General features: G+C 37.5%; 1 protein-coding gene across 1 annotated transcript in view; it reads right to left on the bottom strand.

The window, feature by feature from the left end:
- The window catches only part of MEI4 (meiotic double-stranded break formation protein 4), a 70,001-nt gene extending 43,090 nt beyond the window's left edge, over nt 1-26,911 (bottom strand). Inside the window, exons 1-3 of the mRNA XM_031057188.1 lie at nt 26,842-26,911; nt 17,501-17,749; nt 5,993-6,552 (exon numbers count right to left, since the gene is read on the bottom strand). Of these exons, the coding sequence (XP_030913048.1) occupies nt 5,993-6,552; nt 17,501-17,749; nt 26,842-26,878 (846 nt within the window). The 5' untranslated portion in view covers nt 26,879-26,911. The remainder of the gene's footprint in view (nt 1-5,992; nt 6,553-17,500; nt 17,750-26,841) is intronic.
- Nucleotides 26,912-26,948: the final 37 nt, after the last annotated feature.

The following is a 26,948-nucleotide window of genomic DNA, read 5'->3' as shown; positions in this document are numbered from 1 at the left end:
ACTGGAGCACGAGCATTGAAGGCAAAAGAGTGTTCAGAATAGACAGGGGAGGAAGGAGAAGTGGAGAGATTGCTCTCTGCCTCAAGAGCTGGATTGAGTGAGGAGACTTGTCTTAGAATAACAACCATGAGCAGCTTGAGAGCCTGTGGGCAGGAATCAGAGACTGAGGCAACAAAGGGAACCTTATTACTGGGGTTTACTACATGCCCCTGATCAAGGGGAGCCTATTGACTAAGTCTTTTTGCAAGAGGCATTAAGCTCACAGGCTCTTGTCCTGATGGGGAGCTTCAGCCCACTCAGCATCTGCTGGACAAGCTAACATTGTTCTGTATTTCTTCCATAATTGTAGCTCTAGTGTATGATCTGCATCAGCTGAAGCTAGCTGAAAGGGGAAGATGGACAACATTTTCTTTCATTCATTCTTGTCTATGTTACTTCTATGATCCACTTTACTAAAGTAAATGAGGGCCAGTCAGTTTGGTGATTGCTTTAGACAGTAGCAATTTTCAAGACAATGGATTCTGATTACCATTTTACTTAACTCTCTACATAAGGACAACAGATTGCTGAGAAAATTTAATTCAATAATCAAGAGATTCAAGCATTGACTCTTACTAGACCTCAAAATCCAGGCAACATGTTTTAATATTCATACAAATGAAGTGCTCTTCCCCTATAAAATTAAAATCTTTTGGCGTATGAAAATGCACCCACAGTATTCCCCTTGGGACTCAATTAATTAGGAAAACTGAAGCCTGCTCATTTTATACTTGAAAACCACCAGTGACATGAATAACTATTTCTAAATCTTATTTGTCCCTAAGCAGGAAACACTCTTGCAAACCAATGAATTAAGTCCTGTCTTGGCTGTGGCTGACAAAAGATACTGCAAACCTATACATAGTTGGGGAAGTTTATTGTCAACCACAACTAACTGCAGCATACAACAGTATGCATTGACTAAATCCATACTATTGCACGTATTCAAGCATCAGAGTAAGTTTATGATGACTCTCTTCCAGGAAAATTCAGTCATTAATGAATCATACAAACTGTATCCTAGATAAGAAAATATTCAAAACCATGGTTCTGATGAATGTGTGCTGTTTAAACCACACAAGCACACATATACATTTCATTATATAATTGCCACTGAGATTTAAACATTCCTCTTTCTGCTTTTCAATGTATTACTTTTCAACTTGTTATTTTCATGAAGAATTGTGAATTCTTTCTCACACAAATACCCAGTAAAGGCAGTAAAATACTACTCAGAACTCCTGCAATTGCTTTTCTGTTAAATGTTATCAATAGTAGTATTTTGAGCAGCAGCAAAATTTTACATAAAGGCTTTTAGGTGAAACATGAGAGAAAAATTAAAATGGGTAGTAAAGTCCCAAACAGGATACAAGAAGTTCCTAAAACTATGTTGATGTCTCAGTGTCCTTCCAGATGCTGTTAATGCTAGTAAATTCAAAACAACTACCCTAAAGGCAGCCAATTGCTGAAAAAGAAAAAGGTTAAAAAAAAAGGGAAGGAAGCATCACATAACCTTTTTTTACGTGTGTGCTGTTTGACTGGAGTGGCAATTCATGACTTGACATCATCTTCAAAGTCAGTACTGATGTTTTAAACATAGCATAAGAAGAAGCAAACAACAACAGACCACTGAAACACATCTCTTTTTTTTCCAGGTCTTGCTTGAAAGACATTATGAGTGAGATGGGCCAGAGAGATGAGGTATTTGTTGAACAGGAGCCCAACACAGCTCAATGTTAGAATCCCAAAAGTACTGTCTTTGTGTTTTGGTTAACTCCTTAAAACATGAGGTCCAAGAAACACACACAGATCTCTGTAAAAAACCCAGGACTAAGGCCAGGATCTTTTGGCCTATAACAGATGCATTAGCCAGGCTCTGAATTACAGTATCAGCTGCACCTAAAAGAAGTACAACCAGTGAACTGAATTGTCTACAATGCTGACGAACTGGTGTGACACCACTAAGGATCACACCACAGAAATCTTACATAATGCAGCACCTTGTGATGTACTTGGCCATGACAGCTTTGAACACAACTGAATGGCACTGAAAGAGGCTAAAGATAAACCTATTTTTCTTCGATCTCCAAAGTAATAAATGAGACTCTGGATTCCCTCACAATAACTGTTTTGAAGTTTCACACAGCTGTAACAGACAAGAGATGTAAACATGACACATATAAAGTGTCTTAATTTCTGTTAGATGGATTTGACTTTTAAAGCTAATTTCATATATTATGAATGTACGGCAAGCCCAGATTCACCACAGGAGGCTTCCAGGCAAGCTCCAGGACGTCATCTGTGAAGTGCTCTACTGCCATGAGCTATCCAAAACCGCCACCAGAAATACAAAACACATATGCTACCCTAAACAGCACAGGGAGTTGGGAACCACCAGTGCCTCCAACTGTTGTATTCTTCTGATATAGGAGAAATGATCCCCTGTTTGAACACATTCTGGACAACAGATACAAACATCAACACAACAGGCACATTGCAGTGCCAGTGAGCGAGTGATGCAACTAAGAGCAGGAAAAATGTACATTTTGCTGTGTCCCTATGGAGGTGGATGACAACAGACATTGCCAAATCCCAAGCAGGTAGATTAAGCACAAAACAATATTCCAGTGCTTCCTTTCTGAAGTTTCTACTCCACTGGGACTGAAATTACATACCATAGCTCCTACCAGAGTTTTCCATGCAAAATGTTTTCCCACATTTTGTCAGGTTGTAGAGTCCATTCAAAAGCCAGAGCCAGTGGCTCTGCCAACTGAATACAATCTCACAGAGTTTTATAGTACACTTTGTTCTGCTTGAAAGCAGGACTTGCAAGGAACCTACATAAATACAACAGTGGTTCTGCTGACATAGCCGAGTGTGTCAGTGGAGTGACTCAACACAAATGAACTTACAAACTGCAAGGCAATACGCACCTCTACAAACCTCCAAGGTCTCAGTGCTGAGGACTCAGAAACTGGTTATGAACAAAGCACTTGCACCACAGATCAGTAGTGACTGTCACACACTTTGCTGCATGAAAGTAACAGCTCATCTGTACACAGAATCCTCAAAAACTTTTCTGTGGTAGCTATACAGGGATGCAAAACTCCACAACTGCAAAACTGTGCACCTTCTGCTGTGCTTTGCACCACAGCAGAAGGTGCAAAGTTAGACCTTGCACAGACAGTTGAACCTCTGAAAATTCATGCTTCACCCTGAGCAGCTGTGACTTGAGGCTCCCTTTTTGAGATATTTCCAGAAGGTTTATTCCAAAAGATTGTATGTCTAACAACTCTGTGCATATTTCTGAGCTGCTCTCCAAACATGGAGGGAAAAAGAAAATTTAAAAAAGGAAAATTCAAGAGGCTATTTTTAATTTTTTGATATAAATAATTTAATATTTTACGTAAAATTACCTTTTATTTTCTGCCACATACCTTAATTGACCGACTTTTTTTTTTTCCTTTTGATACCTATGTCAGTTTGGAGTTTCAGGTCAGACTCTATCCAAGAGTTTAGGCAGCTTTAGGCAGCTGAATCCGGAAAAAATTTCTGAATACACATCTTTGCTGGTTCTTACAGCTTCAATGCTTTATAATTAGAAACATTTCAAACAATAGGACTCCACAGTTACAGAAAGTAATTCTGCTGCTGTTTTTATTCCTTTACATCTAAGGTAGAGATAATGACTCCTTTCCCAGTTCTCAAAGATTATTTAAAGTATTTAACTTGCTCTGAAAAAATCTGAGATTGCTTTTGAAGATGTAATTAATTAAGTGTAATCCACAGCCCCTTCTCTTGGTGAGGTTTTTGAAGGTGTTTCTCACAGACCTTTGTCCTTCTTGCAAGATCCTGACAGTTTTATTGATGAGGATGATAAAGGGAAAGCTGTGTCAAATACTACATTGCTGCATGGCTGTCTATACAAATGCTTTCTGACAATAAGGTTAGATACAACAAAATTCTTAATATTTTTATGCTGGAGGGATTTAAGTATTTTCTGGAACTGAAATTCATACAGTTTGTGACCCTTTCCAGAAGATAGCCTTGTAAGTAATGGTAATTCTTTTTTAAACCTATAATTGTGATATTTCAATCATCACCTGTATAAAGTGTTCCTGGGAGATATCTGGTACACAGCACATGAAGGATTAGTTATACAATTTGCACTACTAATTCTGAATGCTACACATTTATTTCCATTTTCAATTCAGTTTAAAGAAAACCAAACCTCTAATCTGGGAGCATCCAAGATTATCCCTTAGTAATTGGCTTATAGAATTTTTAAACTCTTTGGATGTGTTTGACTGAAGTAATGGCTGCCAGTAGTAATGACTCTTACGTCAATATTTTGGTGGAAGCAAGATACAACACATCTCATAAAAAGCCATCTGTTTTAGTGAAGTTATTCAGAGAAAACATGCCACTTTCAAATTATGTGGACGTACTCCATCTCTCCTGAATGACTCATAAAAATTCTTTACAGGTCTGAAACATCCTTGATCTATCAGAGTATTTTCTCCCATTTAAGATGTGACACCTCTCACTTAGACTTTGCCAGATTCCTCCAAACAACATAAAATCCATCTCTGGATAATCTCTGGATTGCTCTTCCACACTACTGACTTCCCATTCAGGAAGAGGATGGGAAATGGTGGAAACAGTGGACATCATCAATTATAAAGAAGTCCTTAATGAAGGACTGTTCAAACTTTTTTTTTGTATCCAGCGATCACACACACACACACACCTGTATAACTCCATTCCTGATGTCATACAAATGGAATGTATGGTCATATCCTTTCAAAACACTGACCAGGGACACCTCTAGTTAAAAACTGAGTCTTGCACCATGCTGACACTAAAGTGGGAATGTTTCTGGTACTAGAAACACAAAGCTCTAGTCCTGGAAAGATTTCAATCTGAATGCTTCCTAACCAAAATACAGGTACATCCTTTTCACCCAATGCCCTCTTAATTTGGTGACAATACTTATTTGATGTTCATGTTCTGGGGTAAACACACAATACACAGTGAGTTGGATTCAATTTAAATAAAGACAAATGGGTACATCCATCCATAGGCATATCACATGTCCAGGCTCTCATTTTGAGAGAGGCAACTTTAGAATTTATCCTAGAATAGGGACCTAGTACCCAGAAAACATTCTTTAGGCTCCAAGGATTACAGGGATAAGATAATTTGCTCTTCTGGTAGCATAGTTACCTACATGGGGACATTAAATTGGTACATCTAAGTGTCAAAAAATACAACCATCATGTCTGTTCCAAGATACTCTAAAATCCAGAATAAAAACTTAAAATCCTAAAACAGGCAATGGAATTAACTACCTGTAGGGCATCTTGTGAAGAAAGACCAGGGATATTTCAGTTGAATGAGGAAATTAACATGATGATACATGAATTTTCACACACACATCGATGAATACAAACAAAATGCAATTCAATCCTACTTGTTCTTTGTGATGGGGATATTATTTTTTAACTCTTCGCTCATTTGCTTATATATTTTTAAAACACAAATTTGCAAGTAGCTAGAGAATGATGGATATCTGAAGCAAACTATTTTATTTAGATGCTCAAGAAAGAAGTTAATTACATATGAATGAATATCTACAGTATATCTCCATATAGCAAGAGAAACAATGTGTTTTTCCTGCATATTATCTATAAAGTTCCTTTAAACCGTATTTTTATCAGTTATTTAGAAGCCCTGTAATTGGGAATAGGCTAGAAGTTCTTGTATGCATGAGCAAGAACTTTTTCAAGTGCTTCAGAGCATTTATTATCCATATTGCTGAAAAAAACAATCACAAAAATCTCTGGTGCTCTTCAAAATACAAGACAAACTGGTATTTTAAGAGTGCATAAAACCAGGAGAATATTACAGTATACGGAAGTAGAATATGAAAGAAGGAAAGTTTTAAACTTACCCTATTGACACTCCTATTTCTTAAAATAACTTGAATTAGATTTTTCTTAAATTCTTCTATCTTCCTGAAACACTTCTTCAAAACATGATTCGATAATTTACTATCAGTTATTAAACTGAGCAAAACACAAACCCCTTCACTAAGGAAACTCGGAGCTGGGAATTTAGAACTGTTGTAAAAAAAAGTCAGTCCATCAAGCAACTGAGACACTGAATTCCATATGGTGAAAGAATCATTCTCAAGCTCTGAGAAGTCTGCTTGAAGAATTCCTCCTTCTGACAGTTTTCTTATTTCAAGCAAACGTTGCAAAAAATGCACTGGAGCAGTCAGAGATTGCTCCTTGCTAGTAGGGCAAAGATTGAGGGGGGGAACTCCTTCCAACCAATGTTTAGAAGTGCTGACATTATGCTCAGATTGGTGAAAATCTGAAGCTATGCCTAAAGAATCAAATGTAGAGTCATTACAGACATCACATCCAGAGTCTTCTAGCTGGCTCGAGTAACTTGTAGGGTTTCTAGATTCCTGACCCAGAAGAGTTTCAGCAGAGGTATCCTGTTTTCCTGAAATGCAAACATGAAAATTACATTTGTGCAATGCTTAGATACATGCTTATTGTAAGTGCCATATATACTTTCTCTTTTTTGCTTCCATGCAAAATTCATGTAATACATGCGTATGTTGGCTCCCCAAGAACTTCTCATGACTAGAATTTAGCTGTGGAAGAAGATATTTTTAAATGAAAGTAAAAAATTTAGAAGTTAATGTATATTTGTGAACAAGATGTTTTATGCTCATAGTAATATGCACAGTAATTTTGAGTTTAAAACTGTTAGAAATTTTAAGTTTTCCTGTATATAATTTAAGTAGACATAAACCAAACAATTTAAGTGAATATATATACTCCCATTAATTTCCAGGGAAGAAAATGCATGTAAATTTCTGGTCCTCCAAACATTTTCACTGCTTTTATTCTCAAAAACTCTGACTGCTTTTAAAAGGCAGTGAAAGTCTTTTACTAGAACTGCATCAAATAAAATATTCTTCTTTATGTATACTCTCTCTCCCCAGTCATGCAGGAAATTTTAACAGTCGAAGTTGAACAGAACATTAGGTTTGATTTTTTCATTATTTAACAAAGAGGAACATTCAGAATCAAAAGCTTCTTCAGTCATCACCTATCTCATACCATCTCCTTCACAGACAGATAAACTACATTACAAGAGTATACACTACATTCACACCAATAAATTACTTTTTTGTGCTGCTGTAGAATCTCTTTCATCCCATTTCACACATTAAATACATTTAAGGCAATGCCTCTCGACATAAACGCAGCTCTAGGCGACAAAAGATACCTGTTCTACATGCTCCCTATGCCAAAAGATTACAGTCAAAACAAGCCAGAGAAGTGAAGTGTAAGACCAACAGCCATAAACATCTCAGTGCCATGAGGCAAAGCTAGAACCCCATCTGACCAACTCCTGGCTCAGCCCTGCTTCCCCTCTCAGTCTTGGAAAACTTGACTATACTGTTCATTTTCCACAAGGATCCCATGCAGTACCATACTCCTCTTAAATTAATTAAAACAAATGATAGATGGTTTGGCCGCACAGGAAATAGATGTTATATTTTATATCAAGTTAAAAAAAGCATTTTTAACACAGAAAACATCCCTAAGCAGCAACCTACAGTATTCTGTATGTTAATAAAAAACTACTCAAATATTTTAATATAGACTTCATTAAATTCACCAACTCAAAGTAAATTCTGACCATCAAGTCTCTGAAAACATACCAGTATCAATGAAAGTACTGTTATCAAGATCAAAACTGGAAATGTGGTTTATTTATTTATTATTGAGTTTCATGTCTTTAACATTCAGACATATTTGAATTGCACAGTATTGGCACCAAGTGACTCAAAATGAAAGAGCTAACGGTAGGGAAATCAACTGCCATTTCCAGGAGGTAGGAAAAGCTGGACATTTAAGGCCAGCCTAGCATTTTCAACTTGGAAAGCAAGCAAAGAAGCAAAGTACACTTCCCATGTCTGACTAACAAGATCAGGAATCCATCTTTCATGTCTTCTCTCCCTTGGGTTTTGAGCAAAACACATTTCAGAAGAAAAAAAATTGAAAAGTGGTTTTTGGTGCCATTTAAGGAAAACAGGCCCTTCCAGGGAATGCATCTACTGTGAGTTCCACTATGTGATTATTTTGTTCCTGTTCTCAATCCCATGGGACAACATGAAAATTGCTCATGAGGATTTAATGTCAGAAGTCGCAAAGCAAGAACTATGTGCAAAAACCCCATATGTATGTTTTCTGATTCTCTTGTAGAAGTGTAAAAGAAAAAAAAACCAAACAAACACTGAAGAGGTGAAAGAAAGGTGAAGTAATGAGAAGAAAAAGGGAAGAATAGTACAGCAATATCCAGAGAAACCAAACTTAAGATGTTCCCAAATAAAAAAAGTAGGGTATTCAATGAAGCACTCCTTCTACTAGGAGACAATATTGCATTTATGGTTAGGTTCCTAGCCACTGCAATATCAAACTCCTGTTCCACGATGAGCTTCCAGAAAACCCTGTTACAGTAAGTCCCCAATATCAGTGTATTTCCAGCTAAATGAATAATACAAAATGCTTAAAATTGTTAAGCCATTTACATGTTCCAGTCATCTGGGGAGGAGGTGGCAGTTACGTTGTAAAAAAAAGTAACAATGCACCAGGAAATACTCATTAGTTCCCTCTACATGTCTAGAAATAGCTTGTATTTTTTTTTCTTGAAAGAAAGAAGCTAAACTCATTACTTTGTACTTGCCTACTATTCAAATGAGAAAGCAGTCTTGATGTTCACACCATGTGGTTATCAAGTGAAAAAAAAAATAAAATCACAGAAACGGCATTAAGCCTGCTTCAGACTAACAAGAATCTTTGAATACTAATTTCAAGAACATTTGACTATAAGTGTATTGGAACAAGAAATATGAAAATTTAGTGTGCGTGATAAAGTGACCACAAATTTTACAACACTATAAGTAATGAAATATCTGAACAATTTTACAGTCTCCTTAAATTTGTCACATCAAATTCAGGAAATATTTAAGTTCTTAATTCCAATTAAGTACTTTAGTTCCTTACTAAACTAAGCTTCTGAGCCCCAAACAAAGCAAGATGTGGTCCCACAAAGAGCCTTGGGGTGCAAAGGCTGAAGAACTCACATCCCTCTACATATATCCACTACTGCAGAAAAAGTATGGCCTGAAAAAAAGAAGGCACTCAAGGGATGAGCGAGTGACTTACATACTGCAGTGTGTCAGCAGGGTGCGCTGGCACTAGAACTCAGAACTTACATATTCATGTGGGACCACAGAACAGAGGCTTTCATCAGGGCAGTGAGATGCCAACCAGCCCCATGAATAGAGACTAGGGAGCCTTCAGCTAGTCCTAAGGAAGCAGAGCTCTAGACAACACCAAAGTCAATCCCATCTCCCAGATTCATTCTCTCACTACACAGTGGGGAGTAGAAGAAGCAGCAGGTTTAAGATCTGTGTAGTAGGAGCTGGGGTGGAAGATGCTTTCTTAAGACACTCTGCTGGTGGCCATCTCAGACTGGAGAACATTTGAAAAAGGAAGGCCAAATGCTACAAGTAGTTCTACATTTAAAACCTGGAAGAAGGGTCCTCAACTAATGCAATTAATGGTAAAATGATCTTCAAGTCTTCTGAAAAACTTAATCTACCTACAGTTTCACCACCAACAGGGACTGCAGAACCGAAAAGCGGCTTGAAGGTGCCAGAGGTGAGAAGCAAAGTGAAGACATGATCTGAATTCTGCAAAGAAAAAATTACTTAAGTTTCAAGTATTAGATGTTTATATTCCCTCATTTCATGAGCAGACACAGAGATTATCACTTGAAAATCAAAACCACTGACATCAGACATGTAAAGTTCTCTTAAAACTCAGTTACAGTTGATACTCTCAGTTCCACTTCTAAAAGAAAAAACAAAAGAGACAACTAAAAATGAGACATTAATAGCATTCTGCTTTCCAAGTAGTTGTTCAGTCAATAACCTCTAAAAGGAAATGAAAACATAAGTGAAATTATGTCCACATCTACATTTTTCAGAGCTCTGTTATTCTTCATTTAATTTTCATTGATCGGTTTGTTTGAAGTGCACTTTCCATGAACAATGAATCAAGTTTATTCTCTTATTTAAAAACCCATACATTTTCTTTGCCTTTCTTTCATGTGTAACTCTGCCCCTATTCTGCTGTTTTCATTACTAACTAAGCTGACTGGTTGAGGAAAAAACAACTCTCCCTTCATCATGAACTCTTATGTGTTTAGCACCTCATTGGAACCAAGCCAAACTTCTATTTTCATTATTCCGTAATAATAATTCCAAAATATTATTATAAGATATTATTAGAATTGTCCAAATAAGAAGTCTTAGAAGCCTTGTATCCCACACTTTGCTTCTGCATCTCCATGGGAGCTTTTTTGTAACTGACTTGGAAAAGAAAGGTCCTTTGTTTGAATGGAAGGTGGTTTTTTATGCTTTTTAATGCTAAAGGTGGATGCTGAGATATTTTATCCCATTTAGGGATAATTTCGCAGAAATTAATATGGGACTGAGTATCTAAAATTCTCAAATTGTTCAATGCCAGGATTTAAGTGCTTCTCTAAAGGCTTAGAAGCATATACTTCAATTTGTTAGGGATTTTGCTCACATAAAGCAGCTAAATGTTTAGAATTCAGTAAGAACTGAGAAGGATTTTGAGGATATAAACATTCATTTTTAAGGGATCTCTGGAGATGACAGCAAAAAGCTTCTGTAGTTTGAGTCAAACAAAACAAACTTGCAGTAAAGATATGAAAGGGTAAATAATCAAGTGACAAACATACAGATTTGGGTCAGTTAATGCTCACCAAGCAGCTTCGACAACAAAAGATCTGACAAGCTTTACAATATTGACCACCTCAATGATGTGACTGAAAGGTGAGTTCTAAGCCAGATAGGTGATATTTCAAAATATTAAACGAATTAATGTTACCTCTACCTGGCTGAAGTGGTAGAACTAAGCTGTAAGCATTATGTCTTATTAAAAATGCTCTGCATTATGAAACAAACTGAGCTTTGCTAAGAGACAGGAAATAGCAGCCAATGAAGACTGCAATGATCTGGATGCAGCTTAGTGAGATGAAGGCTAAAATGAGGTGGACTCCTTAAGAAGTCAGCTAAAATGTACCTACCTAAAAATACTGCTTTTCTTGAATACAACATGGTATAAATGCTTGGCTTTTCTGTCTATATATCCAGAAGGACACAGACAAAGATCTGCTTGAGGAACTAGATTGCAGGTTTGAGTTGGGTTAAGGTTGTCCAAAAGGGTTGTGAAATCTCCACTCTCACAGATACTTGGAAAATGTCTGGACATGGTCCTGCACAACTGCATAAATGACCATGCTTGACAAGAGGTTTGGACAAGATGATCTTCAGTAGCCCCTTCCAACCTCCACCATTCTGTGATTCTGTATTTCCAGGAAAAAAAATGATGGATTCTTAGCTTCCCACAGTAGACTTAAAGGCAAAAGGATCCTAATTGCCACTTCTTAACCTGTTTTTACCATATACATTCAGTTTTCCCCAAAACTATCATTCTGTTACCCAGAAGAAAAGAAGATAATCTACACTAAACTATAAATCCCACTTGTTTTTATGAATCTTATTTCCCACAATCACTACACATCTTATAACAAATTAATAAAATAATAACACACCCTTTCTCTTGCTGGAAAAATTGGGTTGGTTTTGCCTCTGAATGGGTTCCTTACACCGAAATCTGGAAAGAAAAGAATGTTTCTTGGGTCCTTTTGCCCCAATTATGTGCTTAGAACAGCTGTAGCAATGCCATCAGACAAGACAGGCAGCACGTGCTTTCAAAGGGAGAAAGTTTCCACAACCAAAACAGACCTGTTATCCATGGGAGGAGCAGTACTCCGAGATTTCAATGAATCATTACGCTCCAGCTGGTGCTTTTTACAGATTGCAAATTAACTTATTTAATTATCCTGAAAAGGCCTCAGCTTTCATGAAGTTCCCCATTGTGTCAATACAATTATGGAGAACAGATTTATCTCATCATCATATTCCAAGAGCCATATTCCTATAAATCTGTGCTAAACACAATTTAACTTCATTTTTGCCATCTCACAGATCTGCTTTCATTTCTTTGTCTCCTCATAAAAACATAAAATACTTCTTAGGTTGTGAGACATTCCTTGCCATGCTGCCTACTTGCATTATTACCACTGGCAGATGCATGGGAGTACACCAGGACACTTAAGATGTCAAATTACATTTCTGAAGTACTGTTTGTGCGACACCCCTAAGCCTTAGAGAAAAAATGTTGAGATGGCACACTGGGCTGCCCTTATGGATCTGAATGAAGAGAAAGACACCTATTTTTATCTGGGGGGATGGGGAAGCAAGAAATAGGGAGGTAGAATGTCTTTATGCAGAAACATCAGATCCCTAAGCACCTCAAAAAATAATCAGAACTGTTTTCCATGGCAACATCAAATTAAGAGTTGAGTGCTGCCCAGTGGAGAATACTCTGACATTAGAAAAAGGAAGATAGAAAAAGCAAGAAGTAAAAGATACCCCTCAGAGGCTGACAGCTCCTCTGCAATTGCTGTGCTTTTGTACTCTTTCCAAATACCAGCAGAGGAAAGTGATGACAGGACACAGCAATCTGTAACAGCAGCACATTTAAACACGCCAACACGAAAAAATAGCTTTTCCTTAAACATACCATGATAACTTGGAAATTCTAGTCTGTAGTCCTCGACCTTAGTACCATGTCATAGGAACTAAAATTGTTGCTAAGTGCTATTTACAACATATGTGAACATTTCACACTATTTCATCTATCTTCTGGGGAGGGAAATAATTTCCCCTAATAGACTAATGTGTTTGTATCATTACTATTCAGTCAGATGCGGACTGCTGTTAACCCCACTAACAAGGCAGACTCCTTTAGGAGGCTGCAGGTAACATACCCACTGAGGTCACATTTTGGTCTGACCTTTCTGAATTCATCTGATTGGTTTCTCTTTGAAAATGAGCTTAAAAAATATATTATCGATTATGTTCTCTCACCACTCCTTTTAACGTAAGGAGGCAGAGAAAACATCACAAGCTATATTACTTAAGTCATGATGGAGAGCTTTGCCCTTTCAAAAGTTTGAAATCCAATTATTCAGAAAATATTTGAACTGGCCATCATTTTTCCTGACATCATTAAAGCAGGATGTACCTGATCCTGTCTTTGCTTACCAGGGAAATCCTGGGGTGTAACGTGAGCACCCAGAGTTTCTGCCTCTCTTGAGCAAGAAATTCCCAAGCCATTACTTACAGGGAAGTGGAAAGGGAAGAGAAGGCTGAATTCTGTGGCCCAAAGTAAGGCGGCCGGTAAACTGTAGCTATGTAATGCTTATAATCAGTTTTACTTCAGTTGTTGAACTGGCTAGTTCCAGTTCTATAAAGCTCCAGGTGAGAAGAAATGAGACTGAAGTGTCTTCATTCATACTAACGTACAAAGGAAGCTGTTCCCTTTTTCCACATGTACAACTAAATGCCTCAAGAAACACATCAAGTTAAGGAGTGAAGCAGGAGATAAAAAATTCTTGTTTTCTCTGGGTATTATTCCCAAAAGAGATACAAGTTGCTTCTTTGACACAGAATATGATTTAGAGGACAGTATCCTGAAAGGTGAAACAGCCCCACGATACAGTTAAAAATCAGACATTCAGGGTAATCACACTGTGACTCAGAGGTCAGCATTTCCCTAAATACACAGACACACTGTAGTAGGGTGGCTGGCTTGTGCGCTACTGTGGAGGCTAAAAACGGGAGGGAACTCCAGGGCATGGCAGAACACGTTCCACTGTAAATGACCTATAAAAGGAAGAGTAACCTAATTCTAAAAAGCTACAGGGTGGAGAGAATCTGGTTTTAATTTTAATTAGAGGAGCAAGAAGTTCAGTAAATTTCTACCCACTGCATTAGAAGGGATTAACTTGAACCAAGCTTGAAGGTGAAGCTAAGGAAGAGGGAACACATACTTGAGACAAGTTTTGTTAAACATAAACCCTGGATAATCGACTTGGAACCTTCAAGAGTATCAGCTGGAATCAACCAAGGTAATAAACATCTATCCTCTAAACTGTCATTCCTAAAATACATGCTTGGCAAAAAAAGGGTAGGATACCGCATTTATGGCTTCTTGGGCTGGAGTAACAGCTGCAGGCTTTTCAGAGCTCTTTAACACAACCTGCCAAGAAACAATATGATCATTGATTTTATGAACTGATAAGAGTGAAGGAATTTGTCTTAGAGGACAGGTGCTTCAATCCACGAAACTATCAATTCATCAATGCTTTGTAAGAACCTTTATCTTTTCTTGTTGCTCCAAAGCAAAGTGACAACAGAATGCTCAAATACTTTAAATGCTTGTTCTTGAAATTACATCAAGAAGTTTCTGTCCTCCTTTCTGTGAAATTTTAATCTAAATCAAAGAAAGGCATGAAACTTCGATTTAACATGAGATTTGGCTTTTTTTTCTACCCATGGACTTAGCTGTCAGGACAATACTGTCAAGGTGAAAAATAACAAATTATTGTGAAAATATTTGCTTCTCCTTCTCCACGTATGATTGACATACAGCCAAAAGCACCACCAAGGAAGAGAGTCTTGTATTCAGAAAGCTAACTGAACAGTAAGTCAAATAAGGACCTTTCAGACACAGCACAGTCAGTGAATACTCAACACTTTCATAAAAAACACATTAATCTGTAAGAACTCATACAACCAAGTAGTTTACCTGCAGCAAAGCACACTTCTCCCCCTAAGTTAGGAACCCACAACTTTTTTAGTGTCTCTGAGGACAAAGAACTCTTCAGGTGGAAAGAAATTTAGGCATAATTTCTTTTAGAAATGGATTCTCTGTTCTTTATCCTTCATGTATTAGCAAATCTGTACTGTGTTCAACTGTATGTGAAGGGGGAAAACAGCTCACAAATTTCTCACAGCAGGGAAATAAAACTCCATGGACAGTTTCTAATCATTCCTGAAGTCTCTGAAAGACCTACTGCTATTATTACAAACAGCAGGTGGGAGAGGAAAGCTCTCACACCTGGGATGCAAAGCAGAGAATATACAGCTGCAAAGTGAACCTTGTCTGAAGGACTCAAACTCTTCAGCTCTCAAGAGGTACCAGCAGGAACAAATACAGTCTTATCCTTACTGCATGAGATTTTCTGGTGGTGGATTTTGTGAAACCCAACTATTCCTGTATCTGAAGTCATTAATCAAAACAGAAGAAAGCCATAGAAAGGCTGGGGGTTTGAAATATTTTTATGAGGCTGCATTATTTTAAGCAGAACATCAACTCCAGAAATGAGGCTAGAGAAATGAGTGGAAGAGGAAAAGGATCCATATCTGCAGGTTACTTGGTGCTAAGAGCAGTCCTAGTAATCATCCTCAGCACTAAAGAGCATACTTCTGGTGTGATATTAGGTGGTAAACCTGGGAAACCATAAAGACGGCTTGATGGGTCTATAGTTGTTTCACTTGAAAGGATGAAACACCACTTATTACCACTTTTTCTGCTTACTTTGATTTAGCCTCCTTGTGACTTTGTATCTCAGCAGTAGCTACCCTTTAGCTTCTATTCACCACAGGCTTGAAAAATCTCAAAACTGGCACACAACACACAAGAAAGGTGTTTTTTTTAATCTTGGGGCAGAAGATGTCAGTGGTGTAGCAGCCCCTATTTCAGGTAGGCCTTGTTTCTACAACCATCTTCCCATACATGTCAACTACAGATGCTCTACTACTAACATACATCATCAACTTGCTATCCCAAGGAGGGCATAGATTACACCAACAGATATTCCACCAGGTACCAGTAACAATCTTTCTTTACTCAAAAGGAAGACTGAGCATTTGTCTCCAGTGGAACTATAATCATGAATGCACACTCAGCAGAAAGAGTGCAAGTGTATGACATCTAAAATTAGAAAAGATTATCACATTTTAAGTCTGTGAACAAACTTCAGTGTCACTAGGGTAATGAAAATTAATATCCTTTGCAAGAGGTGTTATCTGCCAGGGACAGTTTTCTCTGCCTATCTCAAAATTCAAATTTAGAGTTTAGAGAATCTTTCAAACATTAGACTTAGAACACAGAAGTTGCAAATGAATTGATCTTGTTCACTATGTTTCGCTAATTGGTAGTATTTTCTGTGTTCTGCTTAATCTAAAATTAGAATAGCCTCTCCAGACATTAGATGTTTATAAATTTCTCCCAACAATATGCAGCCAGTTCTTCAAAATATAAGACACCTGTTGGAAACTGAATCTTAAAAATTACTTTTAGTCTTAAATGTTATGTTTGCAATAGGTTGCAGAAAATAGACACACAGACAATAAAAAAGTAAGAACAGTCATTAAATCACTTCTCTGTAGAGAAAGGTCTATTATACTAATTAAATACATAAACCATTAGAGCTTCTAGCGGAAGTCTAATGATCTCTCCATCAGTCAACATTACAAATTAGAACTCTTTAGGCATGGCAATAAGATGCTACTGTTTCAGTACAAAAGCAGTATGGTAAAGCCTCATCAAGTTTTCCACCAGGGAACCTTTTAAAAATCTCAAGTCATAAAGCAATTAGCTATACATCTTGATTTTAGAGATGCCCTCAGCAGTGAACTTTCTCTCTCCTTCAGCCCAGAGCGTTTTGACCTCATCTCCCAGGAAAGTATCTTCCCAGAGCCTGCAGAAATCCTCCACTGCCTGATTTCCAAGCTCACAAAGTGCCACCGATATCTTGAACTGAGCATGACTTACTACACATCAAAAGGCAGAGAAACAGTGCTGTTTGCGACCATCTTTTTTTTTTTTACTCTTCTTTGACTAAAAGCTTTCCTGAATCCAATAATCTCAGACTCACAATATTTTATCATATGCCATAAAAAACATTTACTGTATTCACAGTCTCAATACACTTCCAGAAACAACAGACATACAGTCCCTTGGTCTGCCCTACGCTCCTGTTACACACAATCTGTAGGGTGGTTAAAAAATATGCAATATGTCTTTAAGACATGTTCTAAATGTAAATACAAACTAGTTATTACAAACTAGTGTTTCCAAAGTTATAGAGTAACATTGTGTATTGACAATTTTTGTCTGCAATTATTTTGTATAATACACATTGATTCTGAAGGTTAAATATATAAATTCTGCATGAGCATCAAATTTTCAAGCACAATCCCTAGAAATAAATTAAGTGTTCCACTACCTCAAAACTTTGGGAAAAATAAAAAACTGTACACTGAAGACTCTCACATCTAGGTACGAGAAATGGTACAGGCAAGATGAAAGCTGTTTGGTTCCTTGCTATTGCAACACAGCCAGAAATTATTCGAGGAACTTACTATTTTCCAAGCAGAATCTTGGAGAAATCCTGTTCAAAAGAAGTTCCTGTCGTAATCGAAGAACTTCAGCTTCCAGCACTTCCACTTTCCATTTCCATCCAAAATCTTGTTCGGATACAGTTCTGGCAAGGTACTCTGTGTATTCTTTGGAACTCTTCCCTGGTGGTTTTGAGTGGATAATTGCAAAAGCCAACGCTAGTTTTGATATTTTCAAATACGAAATCTGATTTTCTCTTCTGCCTTTGATTTCTATTGCATTAGAAAAACAGAAAACAGAAAGGTTACTTCACTATGACTCCATTAAGGAAATGACACAAAATATTTTCTTGGTTTTGAAGGCTGTTCAACAGTGAGGCCAATTCGTTAATTTCTAGTGCATTCCTAAATCATCAAGAACAGAAATACAAGCATCTGTGCACAATGTGAGAACAGAACATACATGAGCTGCAGTCAGCTATAAAAATAAAATTCAGCCAGTGTCTGAGAATAACTGTGGAAATAGTAAGCACTTCAAATAGGCTTATCCTAGCATAATTTTAATGCAAATGTTATCTCCACTAAAGCAAGGATGAAGAAAGTAAAAACACTAACCCCAAAAAACCCACCCTGATACTCCCTCCCCCTGAAAAGAATTCTGACATGACAGAAGAACCCGTGACAGAATTCACTTGGGGTTATTTATACTTAAATAAAATACATGTAATTTCTTGAAAGTGTACCAGAAGGCCTCAGTGCTCAACACATAAAACTTTGAGCTTGTGTCTGGTTTTGGACACCTGGTATTGGTGCCATTGTAGTTTTAAGTCTATATTAAGCCTCAAGCCTGCAGAAGGCTAAGCAGACAGCATCAAAGGGATGCAAGTGGCTAGTAAGGTAAGTGAAGAAGTCAGTTGTATAAGCTTTGTTACAAACAGTGAGAATGGGGCAAAAGGCATTAAAAGAGTCAGAAAAATAAAATATTTAAATGGATTATTACATCATGTGCAACAGCACAGGCCCTAGAAGCAGAGAAGGAAAAAATTAAATTACAACCAACTAATATCAACCAGCCTATCTAATTAGCAAAGTTACTTTTTTTTTCCTAATTCCACACGATTTTTGTTCAGTTGTTTGATGTATTCTTTTCCTCAAAAAATATCACTCCCAAAATAATAATTTAAGAAAAAAAAATCACTTCCTACACTTTTGCCCTGACCTTGACATCTGCAATTTTTTCACAATGCTGTTTTTTTCTTGTTATCCATCAAAGCTGCAGGTTAAGCACTAACGAGTTGTGTTGAACAGCTCTGAAATAGTCACAGTAAAGGTTTGAAAAAGGTATTTTAGGTCATCCTTTCACCAGATCATCTGCTATCGCTAAGCTGATTTCTTCCTCTGGTTGTACTTGACTTTAGATAGTAAGTAATAAATCATCCCATATTCATTTATCCATCAGGGACACTTACAGAAGGTACTGTTTTTTATGTATTTCTTTCACCTTTCAAATACTTCCGAAATGCACAAACAATCCCTGTGCACTCCTTGCACTCTGTCCATTCAGACACAGCAGCCAGTTAACACTTTACATAGTACAGAGCACAAAGGACAAGAGTGCAAACATTCCTCGGGATCGATTTCCCTATTGCTATATTTTAAGCTACTCTTCTCCACTTGAAATACTCCATTTCTGTCATGTGTCAGGGCAAAATCACCTAATCTAAGCCACTGATGCATTCGTAAACTAATTAAATAGTAAGCATTTAGAAACTGAACCATACTATATATATCCCTTACTTAAAGCAGTTATACATTAAATGGTACTTTTGCAAAATTTCTGATAAAGAAAATCCTTTTCATACAACTTTTCAATTCGTATCTAGAATTTCAGTGAAAAGCAGAAGTTGATTCTCTCAAACTCAAAGGATTAGCACCTCTGGGACCAGCGAACTAGTGTAAGACTCTTGCTTGCCCTATACATGCAAGGAAATGTTTACAAATACAAAAGCATGCAAGTAATTGAACTGCCTTCAAAGCTGTGAATAAAATGAAATATGTGGAACTACAGTGAAATTAAATAGTAACAGTAAGGTAGCTAAAATATTTGGCTTTGAATCTGAAAGGTGCTTCCCAGATTATCTGATCAAAGGAAATTTCACCCAGATGTTACTCAAATGGGGTCTGTCAAGCTCCATTCTTACAAAGTCCCTGTGCAGAGCAGAATGATAAATTAGGGCAGGCAGAAAAATGTCTTACACTGCCCATTTAACATTTTGGTATCTCCAAAGAACACTCTGCCAAAGCTTTCTGATTCATCTTCCTTTTAAGGACAAACAAATATTTACTTTGTTTCATAACATGCTTTGCCAATGTAAGTTTTTTCCTTTAAATTACATTCACAGAAGTTGTAAAATGACCAACATTCCAGTATGGGCTGGGAAGTGGTATTTGTGCAAGCATTTCATGAATGCTCAGGTGCCTTTTATCACCAGAGTCACCGCCAATACATTATTTATTGTATTCTATTTCTCCTTACAGGACATACTATTACAAAGAAAATACAAAGAAAATACAAAGTTTGCTGTCTAACTACTGACATATTACCACTATGCTACCACTATGAAATGCTACTTTGGTAGCATATTTTGACCACCCATTACCAAAATAAAAAGAGTCACTTTTTCATGTTATCTGGAAAGTGACTACCGTGTTTCAAGCATAACAAGAAGTGCACAAGGTAATGGTACAATGGAGATAAGTAAAAGGATCTTTCAACTGCAATATTCCAAAATGCTATTTTCTAAAGTAGATATATCCCTAGTAAGTTAGGGACATAATATCATAAACCATTACCTAATTTTGCTCTGAGATTCTTAAATAGCATTCCACCTTAACACTTAAGACATACATTTAATTAATGAACTAATTTGGAGTTTGAGGGAGGCCTTTTTCTCTTTAACATTTTATATGGAGTCACTTCTACAGTAGGAATGCCTTACACTGAATGAGTTTAGGGAGATATTCTTAATTTGGAGGAAAAAAGACACGACTTTTCTGGAAAAATTACTTGTAAAGATGTTGTTAGAAAAAAACCCCGCCAGCAGGACAGATCACAGAACACAGCTGGTTCTTCTTAGGAACAAGTCATAGCATAGTTTTTGGAGAAGTCATTCTGCTGGATCACAAAATCTCTAGTTTAAAAGCAGATAATTAATGACAAATAGCAATATTACTGGATGTATTTCGAGAAAGAATGGATTTCTTGAAGGTTTTATGGAGAATAAAGAGCTCTTTCCTTTGCTTCCTGTTACTGACACTATCACCATGTCTCTTTATTTCTTTTCTTCTTAGGAAAAGAGAAGTTTATGTATCAAAAAGCAGAAGTTCTAAGAGCTGATTGAGGTTTTTCACCATTCCCCTAAAGGGACAACTGCTCTCTCAGAAACTACTATGTAAGTCTTCTAGAAAAAACACACCGGATGACACTATTAGAAATATGGTGATGCGGGCCAACTGTGCATTAGCAAAAATTGCACAGCAATCTGTTGCTCTCAGGAAGTGCCGAACCACCAAATATATTCCACTGAAAGCATATTGGCAGCTACGGAGTTTTATCAATAATGTTTTTGCTCCTATCAGCACAGAAATTACACCACTGGTTAGGCAGAAAAAAGTTTTAGAACCAGACCAAAGAGTTTCCTTGACTGAGAATGGTACCCAACCAAGAGCAGAAAGAAGTGCCCTGTCTAATTCCAGGTGCTAATGCCAAAATATGTCAGACATAAAGAGAAAGAGAAAGGTTCAAGAATTATCCAAAGCTCCATTCCTGTGATTACTCAGTGTTAAGGAGAGAACAACAGATACCATCTGGTGACAGGTTCCCTCTGCAAACCCCTTAATCTACAAACTGATACTGGAAGACCACTCAGAGGAAATGATGGATTAACAACACCGTTGAACAGGGCTAAGTCTACAGATTTCCAACACAAGAATGACATTCCATGCTTCCAGCTCTCAGGCAGAGAGAGGGAACTGAGAACCCACAGACATGCTGAGATCCTAGCCATAGAAGGCTGCTGAGCAATTATTCACCTGCTGAAATAATTACAAAAGAAGTGATGAACTGTCTCACACAGCTCTGTGTAACACAACCAAGGGGAACTGACATGTGGTGCAAGATCCATTGAAGACCTCTGATATAAGCAGGAAACAGGATAACAGGAAGAACCAGGATAAATCTGATTCCTAAGCACTACCCTAATCCACCAATCTGCCAGCGCAGTTTTGCAGGTGCATTTGATGCAACAGCTCATATGGAGAGATTGAAATGTTAAGGGTTAATGATTCAAAGAATTGGCCATTTGCAGAAGAAGGTGAATCCTCAGCTGTAGAGGTTTTAAGAAGTCTTTCAGGGATGTTTATGTAAAGGAGTTGAACTTTTATCATATAATTTATTTTTCTGCATGGCACATAGGTCAGTTCTCACTGACCTTGTAAATGGGTAAGTCACAGAGAAATGGGGGGAAGCTGGCTGAGTTATGCTATGATTTAAAAGTATAGGGTACCTCAAACCAAACCCCAAACCTAAATTCACTCGGAATAATTCAACACTGGAGTAATACTCAGTAATGTCAAAGTATTATAGACCTTAGGTGTGATTTCCAAATTTGGCCACGAAATTCATGGCTAATAATGGAGGAAACTGCTGCAAATGTCATAGCCAAAACCTTACTGATTACGTTAGGACATCAATTTGTTATTCAGACCACTATCACATGAATTTTAAAAATAATTTCAAAAATTCATAGCATAAGATACAAAATAGACTATAATTCATATAACTTCCTGGCCATTCCAGGGCTCGGTTTTCTCCACATGTGAAATTTTTATTTAAAAATAAGAAGATTTGTCAGGACAGAAACAAATTGCCGTTCACCCCCACTACACAGCTAAGAATCATCAGACAGCCCTAAAAATAAAGAAAAATGCTTTTCCTTCTCAATTTAAGAGTATGTTCTGTCCTTAAAGGTACAAATATTCAAAGAAAAACTGTTTTGTTGCCATGACTTTACTTTAACTAGTCTGTCAATTACACAGTGCAAATAAAGGTGAAAAAATTACCCATATCTTTGTAACCTCATCTGCTTTATATAATAGAAACCAAGATATTGACTCATTATGATGGAGCACAAAATACTGCAATTGCTGTAGCGGAACTGGGCTGAGCTCAGAGACATACAGCCACAACATTAAGCAACAATAAAATAAACTTGATTAAATTGGTATGCCTAACACAATGACATTGGTGTATATTATAAACAATGATAATGGGACAGCTACACAATCAAGATGAACTGAAGTATACCTCCAATTACACAGCTTTTATTGTAAAAATGTGTATTAAACCAAGGCTACTCCACGGTGTCATCTTTAAACAACCTATGCTCAAATATACAAAGATATGTAATGTGGACATAGTGAGGGAAGAACTTGCTTTTCCTACAGCAAGCCTAACAATAGCTCCAGCACATTTTTTTCAAATGAACTCAAAATGGTAAAAGAATACTGAAAATAATAAATATTTAAAATACTTTATGTCAAAAGCACAAGGAAACTTAGATGTAGCATGATTTATTTCTTCAAACTCTTAACTTTCAAATAATTTTAGCTTCTAAAATCAAATCTTACAAATTCACCAAATCCAAGTAACATGAATGAGTTGAAAAAAACATTTTAGAACTTACTAATGTTCCCCAATTATAACCATTTCAGAGAATTTAAGAACATAAGCAAACATAATCCCTCAGGATTTCAGTAACGTTTCTGATGTAGGATTTATCTCTTCTTAACTACAGAAACCTACAGTTTAGGTGGCCATAACTGAGCTAGCTGTCTGGACTTCTTTTATCATCAATAGGCAGAAACAGAGATTTCTAATGTTAAAAATAAGCCTAGTCATTTGTACATTTTGCGGTAAAGTCATGACCCAGAAACATTTGTTTCCCCCCACGGACTACAAAGAATGTTAAGATGACTACATCAGATGCACACATGTGTACTGTGGACAGCCAGTTGCACTGAGATGAGCTGGTGCACCACAGGCAGCTAAAGCTGAGACCTTCAAAGACCTATTTAAGGTACCTAACTAACAGAATAAATTTCGCAAGGCTGAGAGCATCACCTCTTAAAAGAAGTCTGTAATTCCAGGTCTTTTTTATACCTCTGGAGGGGGGAACAATTTCTAGAAAAAAACCCAGAAGTCACGGGAAAAGGTTTGTGAGAATAACCTTGCGAACATATTACAATGCACAAAATAGCAGACAAGTGCAAATTAAAGCCATGAGAATGTATGTGAGACAAGTGCAAATTAAAGCCATGAGAAACTTCAAGTGTGTTTGGAATTACATGAGCATAAAAAATCAGTTTGGCTCCTCCAAGCTTCTTGGACTCACTCTTCAACAAGATCATTTGGAAATAGTAATTTAAGCCTGAGTTTTATGGTAGTTTAAAATTGTGTATATATTCCCCCTACAAGCTGAGACTTCTTCCTTTTGCACTCCTTTTTCTCCTCCAACAGGAGAAAAAATTTTTTATGTGTCACTCACAACAATATATAGTGAATCTGGCACACAGTACCACTACCATCTTTCTCTTTACTATTCTGACTACTAAAGACACAAATATGTTTCCAGAATAGGGAATTTATTCTATAAAACCTGCTGTTCAGAAATTAAAGTATAACTCAGTGGTGTAAATTTATCTATTCTTATGTCAGCATAGATTTCTTCTGCTACCAAAACAGAACTGTGCTCACTTCATCAGCTGGGTGTAAATCCATTTGGTTTGGGAACTGAGGATGTACTTTTCATTATAGCTTTATGAGATGAAATTTATGAAACCATGAAGTTCAGACCCTTATTCTTTTACAAAGTTTCATAAATGCTAATTATAATTACATAAAGAGTAAATTTACAGTTGGCATTAGGGACTGTGGAAAACAACCCCAGCCTTTATGTACTGCCAAGTTCCAACAAGAAAGCAGCCTTTATCTCCCCAGTTTTACCTACTGCAATGACTGTATTAGCTTTTGAATACAGAATTTCAAAGCAGAGTTCAAAAAAAGCCAATAATCAAGAGTTTGGAGTTTTATACGAAGACTAGTTTGCATATCTCCTCTTCCCATGTTAAAATATAGTGACTAAAATATCACCATAATTTCCTTTTCAGTTTCACACTTCCAGCATTAACCTCAACAGTTCAGTTTCCACAAGTTTTTAAATCTACAAGATCAGTATCTTTCAGTGATAGTGATTCATTCAGGTAACCTTCCAGAATGCACCCACTGTATTTTAAAAACCTTGGTTTTGGGTTTCTTACAGAAATTTCATATAGGCAGAAAGAAAGATGAGACTGTTCAGAGGAAAGGAAATGTTTGTAATAGAGGACAAGGAAAAGAGGAAATACTGCTAGGAATCCAGTAGTTTAAAAAGCATACAGCATACAATAAATAATGAATCCTTACATATACTATAGACACTAATGTAACTATAACAACATTTAAATATGTAGTGACTAAATATTAATTTATGAAGCACTGGAGGTTGTAAAGACAGCAAACCACTGAAGAGACTTGCCAAGGATTCACAGACAAGTCCATAGACAAGTACTTTTTTACACAGTAATTTGGTTCAATTACTAGTTTATTCAAATTAAGACAACATCTAAGCCCTGAAGATGATCAGAAGGCTGGAGCACCTCTCCTCTGAATGCAGGTTGAGAGAGCGGGGGTTGCTTAGCCTGGAGAAAAGAATGCTCCAGGGTGCCTTTCAGCACCTAAAGCGTATTACAAGAAAGCTTGAGAGGGACTTTTTCAAGGACAAGGCAAGAGGGAATGAGTTCAAACTGAAAGAGGGCAGATTTAGATTAGATATTAGGAAGAAATTCTTTACTCTGAGGGCAGTGAGACGTTGGAACAGCTTGCCTGGAGAAGCTGTCGATGCAGCTTGGTTTTAGCTGGGACATTTTCTTCTTAGTAGCTGGTAGAAAGCTGTGGGTTTTAGATTTAGTATGAGAATTATGTCAATAACATCCTGATGTTTTGGCTGATGCTATGTAGGGTTTATCCTAAATCAAGGGCTTTATAAAATGTCTCATGCTTTGCTACTGAGGAGCTGCACTGAAAGCTGGGAGGTGAGCAAGGCCAGGACAGGTGACCCAAACTGGCCAAAGGAATATTGGGATCTCTGCTCAGAAATGGGCTGGGCATTGGTTATCAGGAGCTGAGCAACCATGTTCATCACTTGTTTCTCTTGAGTTCTTTTAAAATCTCTTCCTTTCCTTTTGACAATTCTTCTTATTAATCATGCTATTAGCATACTTAGCATCACAATTATAATATTTTATTTCAATTATTAGATTATTGCAGGATGCCTGGGGCTATTCAATCTGGCCAGTAACCTTTCAACAAACATATTTATCTAAACCATTTGGAGCGAGCAGCTGTGTGGTACTTAGCTGCCAGCTGGGGTTAAAATCCATCCCTGGAAGAGTTTAAGACCAGGACGGATGGGATTTTGAGCAACCTGGTCTAGTGGAAGGTGTCCCTACCCATGGCAGGAGGGTTGGAACTAGATGATCTCTAAGGACCTCTAACTCCAGGCCATTTTGTAATGATACAAAATTAATAATTACTTTTTTCCATCAGTCAATGAGAAAAAATGCAAGTGACTAAGCCCTGTGATTTCTGGATTCCTAATGTCACAGTGATCAGAAACTATCATTTCAATTCACTGACATTGGAAATAATCAGGTAAAAATATTGGTAACTGATAATTCTTTGATACTCTATTATATCTGCATATTCACACAACCTTTTTTTCTTTGATTTAACAGGAGCACTAACAACATTAATTGAATCCCAGCATCCATCCAATGAAAATTCACAATAGCGTTTTTCCTTGTGACTCGGGTGAAATGAACAGCAGAAAATTTCAGATTTGTAACCAATAGAGGCAAGTAATTAATAGCTGATTCTTTATTATTAATAACCAAAACAGTGCAACTTTCACGAGAAGGCTCCCATTTCCTCCCAAATAAACTCAACCACTCCTCAGGAAACCACTCTGATCACCTGAGGCTGCCCACATAAGGCCTCCCGCACGGAGACGAGGCGGGTGTCCCAGGGAAACCAGGTGGTTGTTCCAGGGGAACCAGGAGAACCAGGCGGCTGTCCGAGGCAGCCTTTGCCCATAAGAGATGTCCCCAAAGGCCAGGGACACCGCGGGCTGGGGACATCTCCCGGAGCCCTCTCGGAGCCTCCCTCAGAGCCTCCCCGGAAGCCCCGATGGTCCCGAACTCGCACCCACCTGCAGCAGCGCCGCGGGAGCCGAGCCCCAGCTCCATGGCCCGGGGCCGGACCGCCGCCTCTCCGGCCCTGCTGCGGTCAGGCACAGCCCCCGCCCCGGGGCCCAGG

Source organism: Geospiza fortis, unplaced genomic scaffold (assembly GCF_000277835.1).
Source record: "Geospiza fortis unplaced genomic scaffold, GeoFor_1.0 scaffold190, whole genome shotgun sequence".
NCBI lineage: Eukaryota > Metazoa > Chordata > Aves > Passeriformes > Thraupidae > Geospiza > Geospiza fortis.
The sequence above is the reverse complement of the archived record's forward strand: the minus strand, read 5'-3'. Positions and strand labels throughout refer to the sequence as shown.